The sequence below is a fragment of the Drosophila guanche genome, unplaced genomic scaffold, assembly GCF_900245975.1.
Source record: "Drosophila guanche unplaced genomic scaffold, DGUA_6, whole genome shotgun sequence".
NCBI classification, from domain to species: Eukaryota; Metazoa; Arthropoda; class Insecta; order Diptera; family Drosophilidae; genus Drosophila; species Drosophila guanche.
In genome coordinates, this window is record NW_022995749.1 from 1579051 (window position 1) to 1597168 (window position 18118).

The following is an 18118-nucleotide window of genomic DNA, read 5'->3' on the forward strand; positions in this document are numbered from 1 at the left end:
GTGGAACACGGCCACCGACCACTATGTTGAGGAAAATTAAACTCGTGACACGTACACATCTCTAAAGTGATAACAAGATCGCGGTCGTGGAGTCGCATTTAATTTAAAGAATTTAAACAGATCTATTGCATTTAAGTACAGAAACAATGTATTCGAGACTTTTGCGCAGCGTTGGCGCAAATGCAAGGTATACTCTAAGACTCTCCGTGCCTACAGACTCTGTAGAGTCAACAGATGGAATGCCCAGCACCCGTTCTGATTACATAAACATTGATCTGATTGATATTTGTTGTTGTTCTTGAAGGTGCTTTGCCACAGAGGCCGCCTTCGTCGCCCCAAAAGTACGACCAATCAACAAGATTCTGATATCCAATCGGGGCGAGATAGCCTGCCGTGTGATCCGCACTGCTCGAAAGCTGGGAGTTCGCACCGTGGCTGTGTTTTCCGATCCAGATGAGAAGAGTTTGCACACCCAACTGGCGGATGAGGCGTATCGCGTGGGTGAGGCAGCGTCGTCCGCATCGTACCTGCGCGGTGAGCACATCCTAGAGATTGCGAAGCGATCCGGCGCTCAGGCGATTCATCCTGGCTACGGTTTCCTCTCGGAATCGGTGGAGTTCGCAGAGCAATGCCAGCGCGAGGGAGTCATCTTCATGGGTCCCCCAAGCTCAGCCATTCGTGACATGGGCATCAAGAGCACCAGCAAAGCGATAATGGCCGCCGCCGGAGTGCCCATCATCAATGGCTACCACGGCGAGGATCAATCCGATGAGTGTCTGCAGGCAGAGGCCAAAATTATTGGCTTCCCGCTAATGATCAAGGCGGTGCGCGGCGGTGGCGGCAAGGGCATGAGAATTGCCGAGAAGCCAGAGGACTTTCTGACGGCCCTTAACTCGGCGCGCAACGAGTCACAAAAGTCATTTGGCGACAGTTCTGTGCTTCTTGAGCGCTACGTCCGCTCTCCCCGCCATGTGGAGGTTCAGGTGTTTGCCGATCAGTACGGCGATGCTGTGTACCTCTGGGAGCGGGACTGCTCTGTGCAGCGACGCCATCAGAAGATCATCGAAGAGGCGCCAGCGGTAAGTCAGCCGAGAAGTATTCACTATGATCAAAAATTGATTCCGTTAATGTCTTTCAGCCCGGCCTATCAGAGGAACTGCGACGCGAGCTGGGCGAGGCTGCTGTGCGTGCTGCCAAAGCTGTAGGATACGTAGGTGCCGGAACTGTTGAATTTATTCTGGACAAGGAAGACCTTTCCTTCCACTTTATGGAGATGAACACCCGTCTGCAGGTGGAACATCCCATTTCCGAGATGATCACAGGAACAGACCTCGTCGAGTGGCAGATTCGCATTGCCGCCGGCGAGCCCTTGCCACTGAAGCAGTCGCAGATCACACGCACCGGACACGCTTTCGAGGCCCGCATCTATGCTGAGAATCCACGCGGTGGTTTTCTGCCAGGTGCCGGACCACTACGCTACCTGTCCACGCCACAGCCCAGTGCCGAGGTGCGTGTCGAAACAGGTGTCCGAGAAGGCGATGAGGTGTCCGTGCACTATGATCCCATGATTGCCAAGCTGGTCGTCTGGGGCGAAAACCGCTCGCAGGCTCTGAATTCGCTGATTGCCCGACTGGGAGAGTACCATGTATGTGGAACTAATATAGGAGAATACTCTACCCATTGATTGATTGTTAAATTGCATTTACACATCCTCAAGATCTCTGGTCTGGATACGAACATCAACTTCCTGATCGATCTGGCCTCACATCCCGAGTTCCAGCTGGCCAACGTCCACACGGGCTTCATCGATGAGCATTTTGACACGCTCTTCCCAGCAATTTCCATCAGCCAGCAGCACGTGAGCCAAGCAGCGGTTGCTTTGGTGTTCAATGAGCTGCAGGCATCCACCAGCAATAGCAGCGGCAGCCAGGATCCATTTGCGGCCACACCGAATGCCCGTCTCAACTATGCCTTGATCCGAAACTATAATCTAAAAGCCAATGACAAAGGTAGGGAAAATGTGTGGGAGAATTCTCCAGCAAGATAATATTCTGAATTCCTCATCTACAGTCTTCTGGGTTGATGTCAAGTATAATGGAGAGGAGCTGCAGATACGCGTGGACAATGGCACCTGGCAGGAGATCAAGGCTGAGAGAGTGCAGGATGTGGGGCGTCTAAAGATCCGTGCCAATATCGACAGCAACATCTCCACTTATAATGCGAACATTGATGGTCCCAGTTTGAGCCTGTTTCTGGAGGTAGGCTGCACAAAACACAACCACAGAAAGTCTCATTAAATTTTTATTTGTATTTATAGAGTGGAAAGCTCGACTTTGAGCTGGTGCAGCCAAAGTTTTTAAGTGCTCAGGTTGATCAGTTAGGCGCCGGTGGCTCTAGAGTGGTGGCGCCTATGCCCGGAGTTCTGGAGAAGGTGCTGGTTAAACCAGGCGATCAGGTCAAGAAAGGCGACAGCCTGGCTGTGCTTATAGGTGCGTGTCCAATCTGTCATAAATTCTTTACATGTTGTCTAATTAATGCTTTGTTTCTGTTAGCCATGAAAATGGAGCACATCTTGAAGGCTCCAAAGGATGCAACCATCAAATCAATTGGCGGCGCCGAAGGCGACAATGTGGCCAAAGGAGCGGCTGTGATTACCTTCGTGGATGAAGAAGTTGCCGCCAAGTAGTCGTATTCCTCCACTAACGTACCAGAGATTCCGTTGCATTTATCTACATATTGTTTATATCTTCTGTGTTCTATTGTGTGCATTTATTAGTGTTAAGCCATAGTTCATTTAATGGACTCTTGTTGAATTTTCTGTCCAATGGCATTTTAAATATTTTAATTAAATAATGAACTACCAATCGTAAATAATTGATTAGATCAGCAGGGCTTACCTCCATGGTCATGCAAACGACATGTAAGTTGTTTTGTACTTTTCACTGGGATACTTCATCTCCGAGCATTAATGTGGAAGTGATGGCCCCAATTCTGTTTTAGGTAATGAACCAAGATTTTGGGATTATTTTAAAAAATTGTTTTATTTGTTTTGTCAATTTTGTTGTTTGCTGAAGTTGAATGGTTTTGGATGTATAAGGTTTTATTTTTATTCAGTTTTCTCGAACACACACACATTTCTTAAATGTGCTTTTAGCATACTTTTTGTTTGTTTATGAATACATAATTTAAAATTGAGTTCCGTACATCATTTTGCGACTTATGTTGGGTTGGGTAAACGAATATGAATACGATTACGATAAACAAATTACACGATGACGAGAACTGAGAAAATGCGATGTGAGTCTGCTTACATTTCGCTTTTATTTTTTGCAACTTAAAACATAATAATTTAATAAATGTTTAACAAATTTCACTTAACTTAATACAAAACACTAATCAATTAAAAATATATATATATTATACTTAGTATAAACAGAATCAAGTTGTTTTCTTTTTGTTTTGTTTCTTTACGCTCGTTTCGCTTTCGTTTTTTAGTCCATTTTGCTCTTGAGTTTATACTGATTTTTTGTTTTGTTTTTTATTTAATTTTTGATTTATATTACGAGTAGCATCCCATTTTACTTGAGTTCGCGATTGAAAAATGATTATGGAAACAGAGTTTCAGCGTTCAGTTTCAGTTTTCAGGCGAGAGTGAGAGTATGATAGAGTACGATGGATGCAATTTGGTTTCTTGCCCTAATTCTTCTTACAATCAGCAGATTTCGTGGTGTTTTATTTTGTTTTTTTTGTTTTCCCCTAGATTGTATTGTAATTTAATTGTTATTATTATTATATATGTATTCATTATTATATGGTTTTTGATTTTTATTTTCTTTTGTTTTGTTTTCGATTAGTATTAAGGTTAGGGGTTGCCTCGGCTTCAATACGTAATACATCATTTCATATACTATATAAATACAATTATATGGTACTGTAAACGTGCAACTTAACGCATCTTAGTATTTATGAGTGTGTTGTGGGGTGTTTTGTTTGTTTGTTTGTTTATTTCTTTCTTTGCTTTATGTATGTGTCGCGTGTGTTTTTGTGTGTGTTCAAGATGTGTGTCTGTGTGTATCATTTATGCAGTATCTCCGTAGTATCTCTCTATATCTGTTGTGTAGCTCTTGTGGTGAAAGGTAATTATAAAGTTCGATAACTAGTAAACACCTTCCTGCCGCGCTGCGTGTCTGGACTCTTAGATCGCTCACACGAGAACGAGTAATATATGCACTGCTTCTGCAGCCCTTTATCTGTTTTGTTCTGTTAACATATACGCATTTCGCTCTATAATTGTGTGTTTGTGTGTGTGTATGGTGTAATCGTATATAGTATGTTAACCCCACTTAAGTCTCGTTTTCAACGGCGGGAGCTCCGCACTAATATAACCCACCCGCACCGTTTGAATTGTCAGGCTGTTTTTGGTTCACTTAACGCTACGGATGCTCCTTCCTCCTAAGTTAATGATCTCCTTTCTACTCTCTTGTTATAACTGCGATTACATGTGTTTTATTGTAAAGAACTCTTCGGTTTTCTTGGGTTTCAATTCTTTCATTTCCTATCGTTTTTAAATCTCGGTTTTTCAAATATAGTTTTTCTCTATCGCCGTTCCAGCATCTGACTGCTGACCGCTGCTCGTGGGAGCTGTTATCGCTATTGTGGGCGTGCTGCTGCTGATGTTGGTTGTGGCTGCCGTGTCCGCTTCAGCCTTGGGTTTTGTGACCTCTGTAGTTGGGGGTACTGGCACTGCTGTTGTCTCAGGCGCCGACGACTCCTCTGCCGTCTCGTAATTATTTTCCTCTGGCTTTCTTCTCCTTTCTTTCCTGCGATATTTCTGTAGAAATCAATGAGGAATAAAACTATTAGCAATGATGATTAACCAGAGGATGTGTCATTCACTACTTTCTACAGGGTGCTACATGTCATCAGCGTGTCTGCCCGCGTGCCAAGTAAGCAAATATGATTGCACTTTACTTCACTCTAAACTTTAGAGTCTAAAGTTTGTTAGCGAAACAAGTAATTGTATTACGCATACAGCATTAGTTTAGCATCAAAAATTATAGAACACATGGAACGAGATCCATCTCCTAATCTAACGTATAACCCGCTGTAGCCAGAGCTGAATTTTGAATTAATTGCTTAACTATTTCGAGATTTATGTACTTATTTTTTTATATGTAAGTTGCTGAAGTCTGGTTCTGAATTTGTGCGTCTTTCATGCATCATGCATTCGGCATCCCTGTGTGGTCTATAATCTTTGATATCATCTATTTAGTGAACCTATTTGAGTGTAATATCTGTGTGTTTTGTGGTGGTGTTGTGTGGGTGTGTATTTGTCGGAGGTGAGTTGAGGAAGCTTGCAGTTGCAGAACATAAAAGGAAAGCACATGGTGGGGGGCACGGGACACGATCCGCAGCAGAACTTTAAACATAAAATGTGTGTGGGTTGTGGGTCGATTCGAGTGGGGGTTTTCGATTAAACACAAACTAACGAACGATTCTAAACTAACTTGGCGGCAAATTAAATTAAGCGGCTGGAGGAATTCTTGCTAATATCACCACGTAGTTGTTGTTGTTGCTGCTGTTGTAGTTGTTGTTGTTGTTGCAATAGTTGTTGTTGTTGTTTGGGTTGTAGCTGTAGTTGGAGTTGTGGTTGTTGTTGATGTGGCTGATGTGACTGTAGTTTCAGTTTCTGTTGTTGCTGTTGTTGTGGCAGCTCCGCGCTCGTCACCTGCTGATGATGATGATGATGTGGGAAAATCACCGGAGGCAGCTTTCCCCCCTTCGTGGCTGTGGTGCGATTGCGCAAGCCCTACAGTTACCGGATACGGATTTTTTTATTGTTGAAGGGGCGAAAGTTAACAACCACAAATCAAACAACAAAACACCGCAAATGGGTGGCAAGAATATATAGAGAAGAATTAGAAGACAGTTACCATGTGTGAGTGGAAAAACATAGAGAAACAGAGGTAGAGATAGAGAGAGAGAGAGAGAAAAAGAGAAAGGAGGGGAGATAGTCAGAGAGATACAGGAGGAGCTGCTGCTGGGGTAGAGTGTATCCTTTGTGTCCTGTTTATGTTTTGGTGTTTCTGTTTATGGTGTTTATGGTGGGGCTGCTGCCCGGAAGGAGACCAATCCATTGGAATGGGGCAGGTGGGACACACTACTTGGCTACCTCTGGCCATCCTCCACGCCAGCTACTCGTACCTTCTTCACAGATGATATCTCCATGTGATCAAGGCTGTTGGTCAACCCGTTTATGTTCGCTGTGTTCTCCACTGTGGTCGTCTCCTGGGCACTGCTCTCAGTCTCGCTGTTAGCCCCGCTGCCAGTCGTTGTGCCGCCTACAGTGGTGCCGCCGCCGGTGGTTCCTCCAGTGCTGGTGGTAGCGGCAGCATTGATGGCAGTGGGGGCCACCGTTCCGAAGGGACTGCTGCCGCCCGTCGATGTGTAGGCCCCAAAGAGCTGGCGCGACAGACGCGGAATGGGATTGCTCTCGATGCGAGTCGGCCACGTAGATGGGTCACTGTTGATTATGGCATTCGGCTTGTTCTCTGGCGTCGGCTCAGTGCCGGACGTACCGGCCTCTGTCTGCACAGTGGGCTGCTGCTGCTGCTGACCCGCCTCCTGCTTGTTCTCCTCCAGATTAGAGTCCAAGTCGGATTCGTTATTCTCATCCTGATCCTGTCAAATAGCGAACTCGTTAGCAAAAATATCAAATTTATAGCGGCAACCAATTTGCTGGTGGAGTAATAATCACCGTCTTCTCGCTAACCTCCTCCGGGCAGAGCTCGTAGGCCATGTTCCAGGTGTTCTTCGCCGACTGCGATCGCTCTAGCATGTATCCATTGGTGTTGTCGTTGCTCTGTGCTGGCGGCGACCACGAATACGAGTTGTACTGGCACCCGATGCCCCGCTGCCGCTCAAGCTCGTCCTGCAGCCACTCCACTGCGACGCTCCAGTGGCGCGTGATGGTCGGATTTGTGTTCAGCATCTGCAGGGCAATCGGTGACTTGTGGAAGAGCTGCGTCAGGCATTTGATGATTTGATACGCGCGCTTCTGGTAGTGCGTCTTGGCCCGATGTATCGTGTCTATCAGACCCTCTCGCTCTTCGGCCACACCATTCAGGGCATTGTGGATGCGATGGTGCTGCCACGAGTCATCGATAAGCAGGATGTTCAGCAACAGATCCGTGTGGTGGCGCATATCGTGGCAGTACGCGAATCCACACTGCCACAACAGTTCGGTGAGGACGGCCCGCGAGAAGTGTGGATTCTCCCAACTGCAGTACTGGAGCAGCTTTAGGCCCTCTTCGCCAACGTTTGTGTCCTCAATGACCTTCTTGATGTACCTGAAATATCAAAGGGTCGAACAAGGCGATTGCAATTATGGGTTCGTGCTGTCATAGATCTTAGAGCTCACCCAGTTCTGTTGAATAGAAGGTCCATGCACTCGCTGGACAGCGGTGTTAGCTCTTCGTGGGCCACACTTGAGTCCTTGAAGGGATTGGGCAGGGGAGTGGCCTGAGGACTTCCCGACTGATTGGAGCTCTGGCATTTGTCGCTCACATCACTGCAGCGCACCAGATGCGACACCACTTGATGGAGCTTGCTGAACTCCGGATGCTGGTACTTGATGGACGGACCAGGCCCATCGTCCAATGCCACCAGCATGAACTGCAGAGGCACATTAAGCTGCAAACGAAACCATTTAAGATTGATAATCTGTATAGTATGAGATTCCTGCTTACCTTCAGTAGCTGCTGCTTCTCGCGCGTACCCAGGCCCACGTACATGCTGAACAAACTGAAATAGTGGGGCAAGTGCTTGCCATAGTCGGCCGCCTCGGACTTGAGCAGCCGCAGCACACTGATGAGCACTTGTTCGCACAGATTGCTGCCCTCGTAGCCAATTAGTGGTTCATCGTTAATGGCGAAATGACAGAAGAACACAACCAACTTGACAAACACGGCGCGCACCTCCGGCGATGGGGCCATAAGTATGTATTCCCCGAGACGCGACGGTGGCGACAGCAGGGCATGATTGGCAAACCATTTGCGCACCAGCGCCGAGGAACGTATGTGATGTGAAAGCGTATCGTACCTGTAAAACACACAAAATTATGCATTTAAAGGGCAAACCACAAATCCTTAGTTTACTTACCATTCAATGACTGGGCCGCGTAGAGACTTCTTCGTGCGGAAACCAGTGTGGAACAGAAACTGTGATGCCAATTGGACGCCTAAAAGGGACAGCTCCTCAGCAGCGGGTGTCTAGAGAGGAAGGAACAGAGTTAGTTCAGGGAAAATGGCATCGATTTGGAATGTTTACAATACTCACAATCTTATCGCTCCTCGCCGAGGGTATACTACAGCTGACAAGCTTTTTGATAAAATTGAAAAACTCCACGGAGAAAATGCTACGTGAATGCAGAAACCGTATGTTTTGGTGTCTGAAAAAATGATTAGATAAAGGATTAGCATAAGTATGTACATATATTGAGTTCAAAAACTAACCTTACGCTCCTCTCGATGGGCTTGGGCAGTGGCAGTACCATATTTCGGCTTTCAGTGAGCGATAATTGCTCGACGCTTGGCTCAAACGGCACCGGTGTCTGATCGCAGCGAGTGTAGAACAGCATGTAGGCATTCCACCAGCGCTTCTGACGTCTATACTGCATACGCTTTAGATTGTTGTCATAGATCTCGCCCATGTAGTCGCCGCCAAAGCATTGAGCCTTCATTTCCTCATCCTCGTGCATTTTGCACTCGGTTACCTCGCCATCGTCAAACTTGTACCATTGGCATTTGCCATTCGCTGGGTTTCTATAAAATAAGAGAAGTAGAAAGCATGCAGAACTGACAAGGATGGTCACTCACTTGGAGAGTATGTAGCTGAAGTAATGACCGCCGGATGCCTGGCCGCTGTGCACCACAATGCCCGTCAGTTCGTATTTTGTTGTTTCAACATTTGTTTGACAATTATCACCCACCTCCACCACTTCGCCCTCGAGCTTAGCTAGGCCAGAAACTAAACGAAGAGAGAAATAGATTAGAGTCGTATTCTCCTGCAATGAAGATGCACTCACCTGTGTAGGGCTCCATATCCAGGATACGAGGAAATTCAAAATAATCATTAAACTTAATCGCACAGACGCGCTCGTAGTCGTATTCGAAGCGCTTCAATTGTATGGCTAACACGGGTGGCAGCTTCTTCACACATAGCCGCTTAACGGTAACTACCTATACACACAAATACAGAGAGAGAAAGGAGAACAATAATTAGTAAGTGTGACAGAACACAAGTATAGCGCACTGGACTCATCGGTTTTGTTTACTTTTTTATCACATTTATCACAATGGTATGCATCGGCTCCCTCGAGCAGCTCCCCCTTGACGTACTGCTCCAGAGATTCGGTTAATGAGCTATGATTCCTAATATCGACACTAAATACACTAAATGGTTCCTCTTTGGAGTAGCGATGCGGGCACTCTTGACATATCTTTTGATCGCTGAACGATCCACCCAGCGTGGCATTCATCAGCTGCGGCTGTCCCAATGCCTTTAGTCCCTCGTCGAGGCTTTCGAACAGTGACATAAAGAACTCCACCGCATCCTGCTGTTCGCGCAGATTCACTGGCTCGCCTTGCAACCTACAAAACGAAAGAGATTCAGTTTGTATTCCTGTAACATACTTTCTTATTCTTACTTGAAATGCGTCCAGAGACCGCGTGGCACATAGAACTGCAGTGCGCTGTGACCGAGATGGGCGAATATGGCCTGGACATGCTTCAGGATTACCACATGGTAATTCTTGCGCATGGACGTCGACTCATCATCACCGGCGAGTGCGGCAGAAAACGAGACAATCGCCGCTGAGGGTCCCGAAAAAAGGGCCGCACCCAGACTGGCGCTTGTCATCTCGGAATCACCGCTGAAATCCTCGCCATCGTTGGTGGCCGCTCCATGGGCCTTCAGTATACCCACACGCACGGCCGGCACCATATACAGCTGCTGCAGCACCGAGTTCATGTAGCAGGTGGCTCCAGCGTTTTTCAGACCACAGAAACCTTTGCTGGGCCTGGCGCCCACCGGTGGCAAATAGTCCCATTCCCTCAGCGGATCGGTGTCTGCCATAACAAACAAACAAAAATGGTAAATGGTCAGCCATGAGAGAAATGGGATCGATGTACTCACCCGTGCAGACGAAATCAATGAGTGTATTGGTGAGTAGCTTCATATTAGGAACACAGAGCTGGCACAAGGCTATGAGGAGATCGCATGCGGCGGCTATTGTGTGTGGACTACGGCAGACAGGCGGTGGTACGGTGTCCTGCCTGAGGGTGCCGTGTCGTCGTAAATGCAGATATTCACGCGATGCGGTAAACAGAAAGTCATCGATCAGCTCGTGTATCAGTTCGTTGAGCTGGGCCTTCGAATCGGGCACCAGGAAGAACATCAGCTCCTTGGCCAAACACAGATGTCCCTCGAGCAGCTCCTCGTGCACCTGCGTGTCCCCCGTGGCCTTTACATTCTCTCGTATCTTCTGCAGCCACTTGATCTCGTCCCCCAGCAGATCCTCGCCAATCTGCAGGGGCCAGTTGTAGATGCAACCGTAGGACAAAGTGCGACACAGAACCGAAAAGAACTCGGCGCAAGTGGCCTCGTACTGGGGCACCAGCGTCTTCAGAGCTCTCACCAGCAGATTCACCATGTAGATGAACGGACGTCGGTCGCCGGCGCAGTATGTGGAGGCGAGAAACAGCTGCTCGGAGGCCACCTGTCTCACGTGTCGCAGGGGATTCTTGAGCACAATGGAGGTGATGAATTTCGCCCAATTGGCATCGCCGCTGAGAGCCTCATTGGCGCTTGGATTAAGAATGAACGAGATGGTGAGCACCTCGAGGGCTTCCTTGCACATGCTAAAGTCCTGGCTGTCCGGCACAATGACCTCATCCTCAAAGTCACAGCCGTTACTATTGCTGCCCAGAGCCTGCAAATTGCCGCAGGAGGAGGCCCAGGCCAGTTGCACCACCGCCTTGATGGTGGAGATGTCCGGACAGGACCACTGCAGCGTGGAGCTGAAGAGCGCCCGGCACCGTTCGCCCTCCTGGCTGGCGGAGAGCATCTCCCGGGCCAGCATTACCGCCAGCTTGGCCGAAATGGCTCGCAGCGTGCCCTGCGAACTGTTCGGGGTGGTCGAAAAGTTCTGCTTGAGTATGTCCACCTGCGAGCGGGCACCATTATCATAGTCGCAGATCATCGGCTCATCGCCCACGCGAGACAACACGCTCCCGACAATGTAGAGGAACAGTTTGGCCAGCCGCAGTACACACTGGAAGGACGCTCGCTTCGTGTGCATATCGGCGTTGGGCAGAAAGTTATTCTTAGTCAGCAGCTCCAGCACGAAGTGGGCGCATCCCGAGTGCATCCAGGCGGATTGAATCTGCAGCGCCGACTCTCCCAGCGGCTCCAGGGCGGGTATCAGCAAGCCATGCAGCACACTGAGATTGTATAGCACCTGGGCGGGCGTCGGATGCAGAAACATTTGTTCCGGCGTGCAGCTCTCCTGCTGGAAAGTGTGGGAATTGAAAATATAGTTGAACAATAGAAGTAAAGATCAATCTTTGAGCACTTACCACACCATCAGTCTCGCCTGCCTTCTCATCATCTGCCGCATCCCCATCCTTGGGGACTGGCGCCTTCTCTGGCACACACTTGGGCACTCGACACATCAGTTGTAGCTGCCGCATGGTCTGCCTGTCGCAGGGTAGCAGATGCAGCAACACCTTGGCACTGTCCCGCAGGCGACCGTGCTCCAGTTCGCTACCCAGCTGGTATAGCTTCAGAAAGAACTCCGTGTACTGATAGTTCTGCGAGATAATCACGCCCGGAAGGGTGCTCTCTGACTCTACGCGCTGCATGTCGGGGCAAGGCCTTGGGGGGGAGCCGGTGCTCGAGTCGCTGGAGGAGTCCGGGCTGCTGGCGAGGAGGCCAGTGCCCACTTGCGTAAGTTTGGCGGTGAGGATCATCTTGTCGCGTATTGTGTACTGGTAGAGCGGATTGATCTCGTCGGAAACCTCGATCATCTCCCCGTTGGTGTAGAAAAGATCCACTTTGTAATTGGTGGTGGATGTGCCCTTGATGCGCTTCAGTAGATTCCGCTTGAAGGCCGCCACTGTCTCGTTGCTGTGGGTCACAATCTCCTGGTCATCGATGGGTCGCCCGGTATACTGGAACCTGATGTACAGACTGGTGTTCTTGCCACGCGTCACACGGCTGAGTGGCAGATGGATGCGGTCGCCACTGAACGAGCGATCGCACTCCTTGATATACTCCTGAAGCACCTTGATGATTCGGCACATCTTCTCGGCCTCGATGAACCGCATCTTTGAGTCCTTCGAGTCGTTCGAATTGTCCGTCTGGTTGTTGTGATCGTTCTCCTCAGCCTCCTGCAGCTGCGTGTTGCCCAGAATCACAATGTTCCCGTAGTGAGTGCGCAGTCGGGAGCAGCACTCGCCGATGAACATCTCATGGAACTCGGAAATGTTCTCCAACAAACGGGGACCCAGCGCGGTGGACACTTCCTTCAGGAGATCAATGGCTTTGCTGGCAATTTCCTCGCCGCCTGTGGTTATCACGCGCCACAGATAGTCCTTGCCAATGAGATCCTCGTTGTCCAGTATATAGCCCCGATGGATGGCCTTCAGCTTGTCCTCCTTCGAGTTGACGGCCTTGAAGAACCGCTCGAAGCACTTGATGCCGCTCTCGGTGAGCAGATGAGGATCCAGCTGCAGAATATTGTTCTCGAAGAAGTCCTTATTGATGCCCGGATCTAGATCCGGCTCTTCGCCCATCAATTTGCCGAACCAGCGGAAACACTCCTCGCGATCCGACGGAAACACCGCGCTCACCGCCAGACAGTGCCAGATTTGTTTCGCCTGATCGGCGCACAGCCACAGCTGCCCGTCCTTCAGCAGGAACTTCAGGAACTCGAGGCGCTCGGAGATTTGCGCCTGATGGGGAAACCGATTGTCAATCAGTATCGCAGCGGGCTCCAGGCCAGGCGTCTCGGCCACCAGCTGGCGCACCTTCTCCATGTACGCGGTGAGGCTGTTGGTGACCAGAATAACCAGCGAGTAGTCGTTCTGCAGCCGCTCGATCACCTGCTGCCGATTGGTGGACGTCTGCGTGCGCGGCGCATGACAGGGCGTCGTGTCGTACAGGCAGCAGATGTCACGGATCAGCCTGAGAGCGGGCAGCACCCACGAATCGCCAGCCTTAAGCTCGCCTACACACTTGTCCAGCCAAATCGTTTTTTGAGCATCGCGCTCCTGAGAGCAGCTATAGTCGAGGATCTTGACATGCGCTCCCAAGGCCTGGTCGAGCACCTCTGGCGGCACCTCCTGGCTGTGGGCCAGCGTCCAGAACAGCTTCAGCACCTTCTGGGCCATAACACCGTTCTTATCGTCCTCGGCCAAGCGACGGATAAGCTCCAGTAGACGCTCTCGCTGCCGCTTGTTGGCCGTCGTCATACTGGCCTGCATGCAACGACAAGAAAAACATTTTAAAAAAACCCAATGGGGTATTTGTTTCGCTTGAGACTCACCTGAAACGCCTCGAAGAGATGATCCAACTGCTCGGGCGTGAAATCCCAGGCCAGCTTAGCCAACAGATCGTGCACATTCTTAACGATGGCCTCATGCTTGCCCGCCTGGGCACGCCACACGGCATCGAGATCGTCCAGCGTTAGGGCCTGCTCTTTGATCAGGAAGCGTATGATTTTCTCTAGCTTTTCCACGTACTGCGGCTGATGCAGCGAGTCTTTGAGTACAATGCCCAGGACATCGGATGCCTTGATCCACTGGGCCATGCGCTCCGCCGTCAGCCAGTCCATCTCGTCCTCGGGCAGGGAGTGCGGTAGTGGTTGAGAGCGATGTGAGTAATAGGCCACCGAGGAGAGAACCTTATTGATCTCGTTCAGAGCATTCATTTTGCCATTGAAACTGGACACCTGCAGCAGGCGCAGAATCATCTTCAGGCGGAACATCTCCAGGTCGCGTATCAGCTCCTCCTGGCCGGACAGGCGACTGGCCAGGAAACGTGCGGACTTTACAATCCCATTGATATAGTCGTTGCGCCCCTCGGGCTTCACCTCGCGCTTCAGCTCTTCATCGGTGAAGCTGTCCAGCAGATCGAGGACCACATTCCAAGTTGGCATAAAGTACTTAGCAATGGTGGCGGGTGTCAGGAGCTCGTGGCACTGGCCAAATGGCCGCAGAAGGCTGTGTATCAATGCCAGAGTTAAGCGATTGTCCTGCCCGCCATCCTCGCCGCCGCCCTCGCTTCCACTCTTGATGGTCTGCACCTTGTTTTGGTTACGCTTCAGCAGCTCCAGGCCCTTGTTGAATCGCTCGAGCAGATTGTCAAAGCCACCCAGCTGGCCGAAGCGATTTATGAGATCCACGAGCCAACCGCGTGCGCTCTTCGGCTCTGGCGGTGGCCTCGCGTACATCTTGTTGCTGTCCAGCTGTCCCCAGATGCAGTCGGGCGTCGCAAAACATTCCGGCTGGCGGGCCGCATTGAATGCATTGAACTTATTCTCCGGATCGAACACAATGGCCAGCAGATCGAGCAGGTAGGGATTGTCACGCTGCATGTGTATGGCAATGAGATGCAAGAGCTTGCCGCAGGACACCAGGATGCAATGATGGATATTGTACTTCCACGAGTTGACAGCCTCATCGGTTAGGATCTTGGCAAACGAAGTGCTCAGCCCATTCCGATAGAACTCCACACACGGCTCGCAGTCATGATCCACACCTGCATCGAAAATCGGCAATTAAATTATTGATTAAATCCTCCTCGCGCGGGTGTGTGACTTACCGGCCAAGGTCAGCTCAATGGCTGCATTCAGGAGCACCTCCAGTTCCTGCTCGGGCAGTACGGGCACCACCCATCGCGGATTCGATATCTTTTGGGTCAGCGAACGCAGTTTGGTTATGGGAAACGATGATATCAGCTTCTCTGGTGGCCTGGAGACGAGAAACCACCCAAACAACAAATTATGTGTGACGCTCGTGGCTTTAATTTTATCAACAACAAAAAAACAGCTGATAAGATTGAATATCTCTCGCTCTCTCTCTCGCTCTCTCAAAAGAAACGAACGATTGGGCAAAAAAGTGTATAAATAGTTTTCTGACTATCTCGTAATAGAAAATTAAAGAGAGGCTTTTCTTTTGCACAAACGTAATTATTGTGGTTCTTTGCTCGGCCCTTTGTTTATGATTCGTGATACCATTTTATGTATGTATTCGCGCACACACCGACACGAGTGCTGGCACGAGCAGAAATATTTGTTTGCCTTTAGAAGCTGTTTGCTCAAATCGGACAACGGACAAGCAGACAGGTGTGTGTGCAGTATTACATTCCGTTTATTAGCATTTATCCATTAATTGACTCGCGAGAGAGCTTATTTTAATGAAATTATTATTCGCAATTTGTGAAGTGAGCCCAACCCTAGACAAATAGCGAATGCACACGGGGATGGGGATGGGAATGCTGCGCAAAAGTAAACAGAGAACGAGGCCTTAAGTTAGGCCAGGCGAAGGGAAGGGGTGAATGGAATACGCGAAAAACAAACTTTTACTGCTACTTTTGCTTCTACTTCTGCTCTAATTAAGTGCAATAAACTACGCACTAAACCTCTACTCTTTCGTTCCTTCCTTTTTCCGCTAATTGGGAGCAATCATGCAAAGCTCCTCCGGACACGCCCACTTACACCATTGTGACAATGCTTTCCACACTGCTGACCGACGACGATCCGACTACATTGTCAGCGTCTGCACTTGTGCTGGCTGGCGTTTGCTCCTGATTGTTGCCTCCGCCGCTGCTGCTGCTGCTGGTGGTGTCCATGCCACCTCCGGCAGAGCTTCCACCTCCGGCGCTGCTTCCCGCACTGCTCGGCACGCTCGATGTCGTGACTGGGACAGTGCCTGATCCAGTGACAGTTCCCGTTCCCGTACCAGCTCCTCCAGTTGTCCCAATTCCCGTCATGGTACTCTGAGCTGGACTCGTAGTGGTGGTTGCTGTTGTAGTTGTGGTGCCAGTGCTGGTGGTGGTGGTGTTGCTGCTGCTGGTCGGCTGTCCAGTGGTTTGCCTGCGCGTATCGAACGTCATTGTGGTTGTTCTTGTTGCGCTGTGGCTGCCTTAGCAGCGACTTCGTTGTCGTCGTCGTGGGTGGGGCGTAGACGTAGAACGGGGCTGAGCAAGGGGTGGGGAACTGGGAACTCTAGTCCTAGTGGTGATTGTAATCCTACTGCAGTCTGCACTGGGCGGCTATTTGGCTGTTGGTTGGCTATGGCAGTCCTGGGTTTAGTTTCCGTTTCCGTTTCTGTGTTGCCTGTTGTCTGGTTAGCTATTTGAGGCACTGCTGGTCGAGACAATTCGGGGGGCGGCTCCCGGGATCGGTCCCGGCTGCGTGCCGCGAGCTGCGGGCTGATGGGCTCGTCTTTTTTTCTTATTGTCCTGCTCCAATCAGAGCAATAGTCCCGTGCGCGCTCGTGTTTGTGTGTGTTTGCACTGCTTTTCGCGGCGCGTTGCGTTTAGTTTACATATTCCTTCACAGCAGCGGTCACAAATTGCAAAAATCTATAAACTGCAACGAAGTACAAAAAAGAAGAAAGAAGCAAATAAATACAGGCGCACAAGGGAGACCGAAAAAGCACACACGAACACGCACACACACACATACAAGCAACACTCGCGCACGCACCAGCGTGTATGTGTATATGTTCACATGACTGTGTATAAGTGTGCATGAGTGCAGTGTGTATGTATGGGTATAGCGACTTGGCACGAGAGCCTTTTGGGTTGGAATATGAAAAATCAATATTATTTAATAGACGGGAGCGTGGAGCGAGCAGCAAGCGCCAAATAATGCTCCAAAAGCACACAAATATTGCTCTCCCTCTCTCTCGCTTCGTCGGGTCGGTGTCGGTCGCTCACCGCTCACTCACTCACACACACACACATGCACCACCGAATCAGCCGCTGCGGAAATGTGTACGGGTGTGTGAGTGAATTTAATTTAATGTTGTTTTTGTTTTACGCTGCTCTCTTCCTCACTATCTCTCCCTCTCTGGTTCTTATTTATTTATTGTTTTTTTGTGTGTTTTTAGGCAAACAAAGAACATTTTTCTCCCGAAAATTACATCACGTCGCTGTCCTATTCCCTCCCAGCACAAACCGCCTCCCTACCAACACACTACGCTCACCCGGCTACATTCACATCCTTATTCGGAATGTCGGTCGGTGGGTGGGGGGTGGTGAAAATAACTACGCACAAAGATTTCGCAAGTTTTAAAGCCCCTCAGCCGCACCATTTTTTGGTTCTCGACTCTAAGCGACAACTGTGCAAAGATACAAAATAAAATTAATATGTTCTACTGCCCATCGGACCAACGATGGTGGGGGCGGCTGGTGGGAGAACTTTGCTGGGGCGGAGACGCCGCACCAACATGCATGTAATCCCAATTAGTATATCATTATTTCACTTTTGGAGTCCAGGACACACTGTCGGAGATCACTTTCCATTGTTTTTTAGACGTTTTTCCGTTTTCCACATTCACAAAATATATACACATACACAGGCCACACATATTTATTTGCGAATCGAGCGAGCGCACAGTCACACAACTCACCCATTTTTTCCTATTCACTTTGCGTCCCAATTGTTACCACTCTTGCACAATTTGGGTGTATATATCTAACACTTCAATTTGGGTCTTAGAATTTTATAGTTGCACACTCGAAATGTTTAGAAACTACTTTTGCGAATTTTTTTCTGGCCCCCTAAGCTCACAAATCAGCCGGCCAATAGACAAAATGGCGTCTGCTTTGGTGTCGTTTTATTCGAGAGTACTTGCCAGTGCTCTGGATGTGTTTAGCGTTAGTTGATGGGCTCTGCTCCTCCCACAACTAGTTTAATTGCATTGCAAGTGCAATATTTCGTTAAATTAGTGTATTTTATTTATTTTCTTTGCTAGAGTTGTGCAGTTCAGGTCTGAACTAGTGTGAACTGAGCTAGTTCAATAAGTGCTTTTCTGCAGTGTTGGCAACC

General features: G+C 49.2%; 2 protein-coding genes across 5 annotated transcripts; one reads left to right on the forward strand and one right to left on the reverse strand.

The window, feature by feature from the left end:
- Positions 1–30: 30 nt before the first annotated feature.
- Positions 31–2871, forward strand: LOC117585455 (methylcrotonoyl-CoA carboxylase subunit alpha, mitochondrial). The gene is made up of 7 exons (XM_034274942.1): positions 31–187; positions 305–1079; positions 1139–1645; positions 1718–2009; positions 2071–2258; positions 2318–2489; positions 2553–2871. Exons 1-7 carry the CDS (start codon positions 147–149, stop codon positions 2684–2686), a joined length of 2109 nt encoding a protein of 702 aa, XP_034130833.1. The 5' UTR covers positions 31–146; the 3' UTR covers positions 2687–2871.
- A 653-nt stretch (positions 2872–3524) lies between these two features.
- LOC117585454 (probable ubiquitin carboxyl-terminal hydrolase FAF) lies at positions 3525–18083 on the reverse strand. 4 transcript variants are annotated; one of them, XM_034274938.1, is made up of 19 exons: positions 17700–18083; positions 15779–16654; positions 14884–15032; positions 13607–14820; positions 11637–13538; positions 10195–11566; positions 9707–10127; positions 9335–9650; positions 9086–9239; positions 8877–9027; positions 8514–8822; positions 8338–8449; positions 8161–8270; positions 7749–8100; positions 7421–7692; positions 6758–7349; positions 6205–6681; positions 5508–5809; positions 4703–4831 (listed from the first exon to the last, which is right to left on the reverse strand). In XM_034274938.1, exons 2-18 carry the CDS (start codon positions 16174–16176, stop codon positions 5519–5521), a joined length of 8592 nt encoding a protein of 2863 aa, XP_034130829.1. In that variant the 5' UTR covers positions 16177–16654; positions 17700–18083; the 3' UTR covers positions 4703–4831; positions 5508–5518. The 4 variants fall into 4 exon arrangements, with proteins under 4 accessions (XP_034130832.1, XP_034130829.1, XP_034130830.1 ...); XM_034274939.1 differs by having other exon boundaries at positions 6205–6675; positions 10195–11569; XM_034274937.1 differs by having other exon boundaries at positions 10195–11569.
- Positions 18084–18118: the final 35 nt, after the last annotated feature.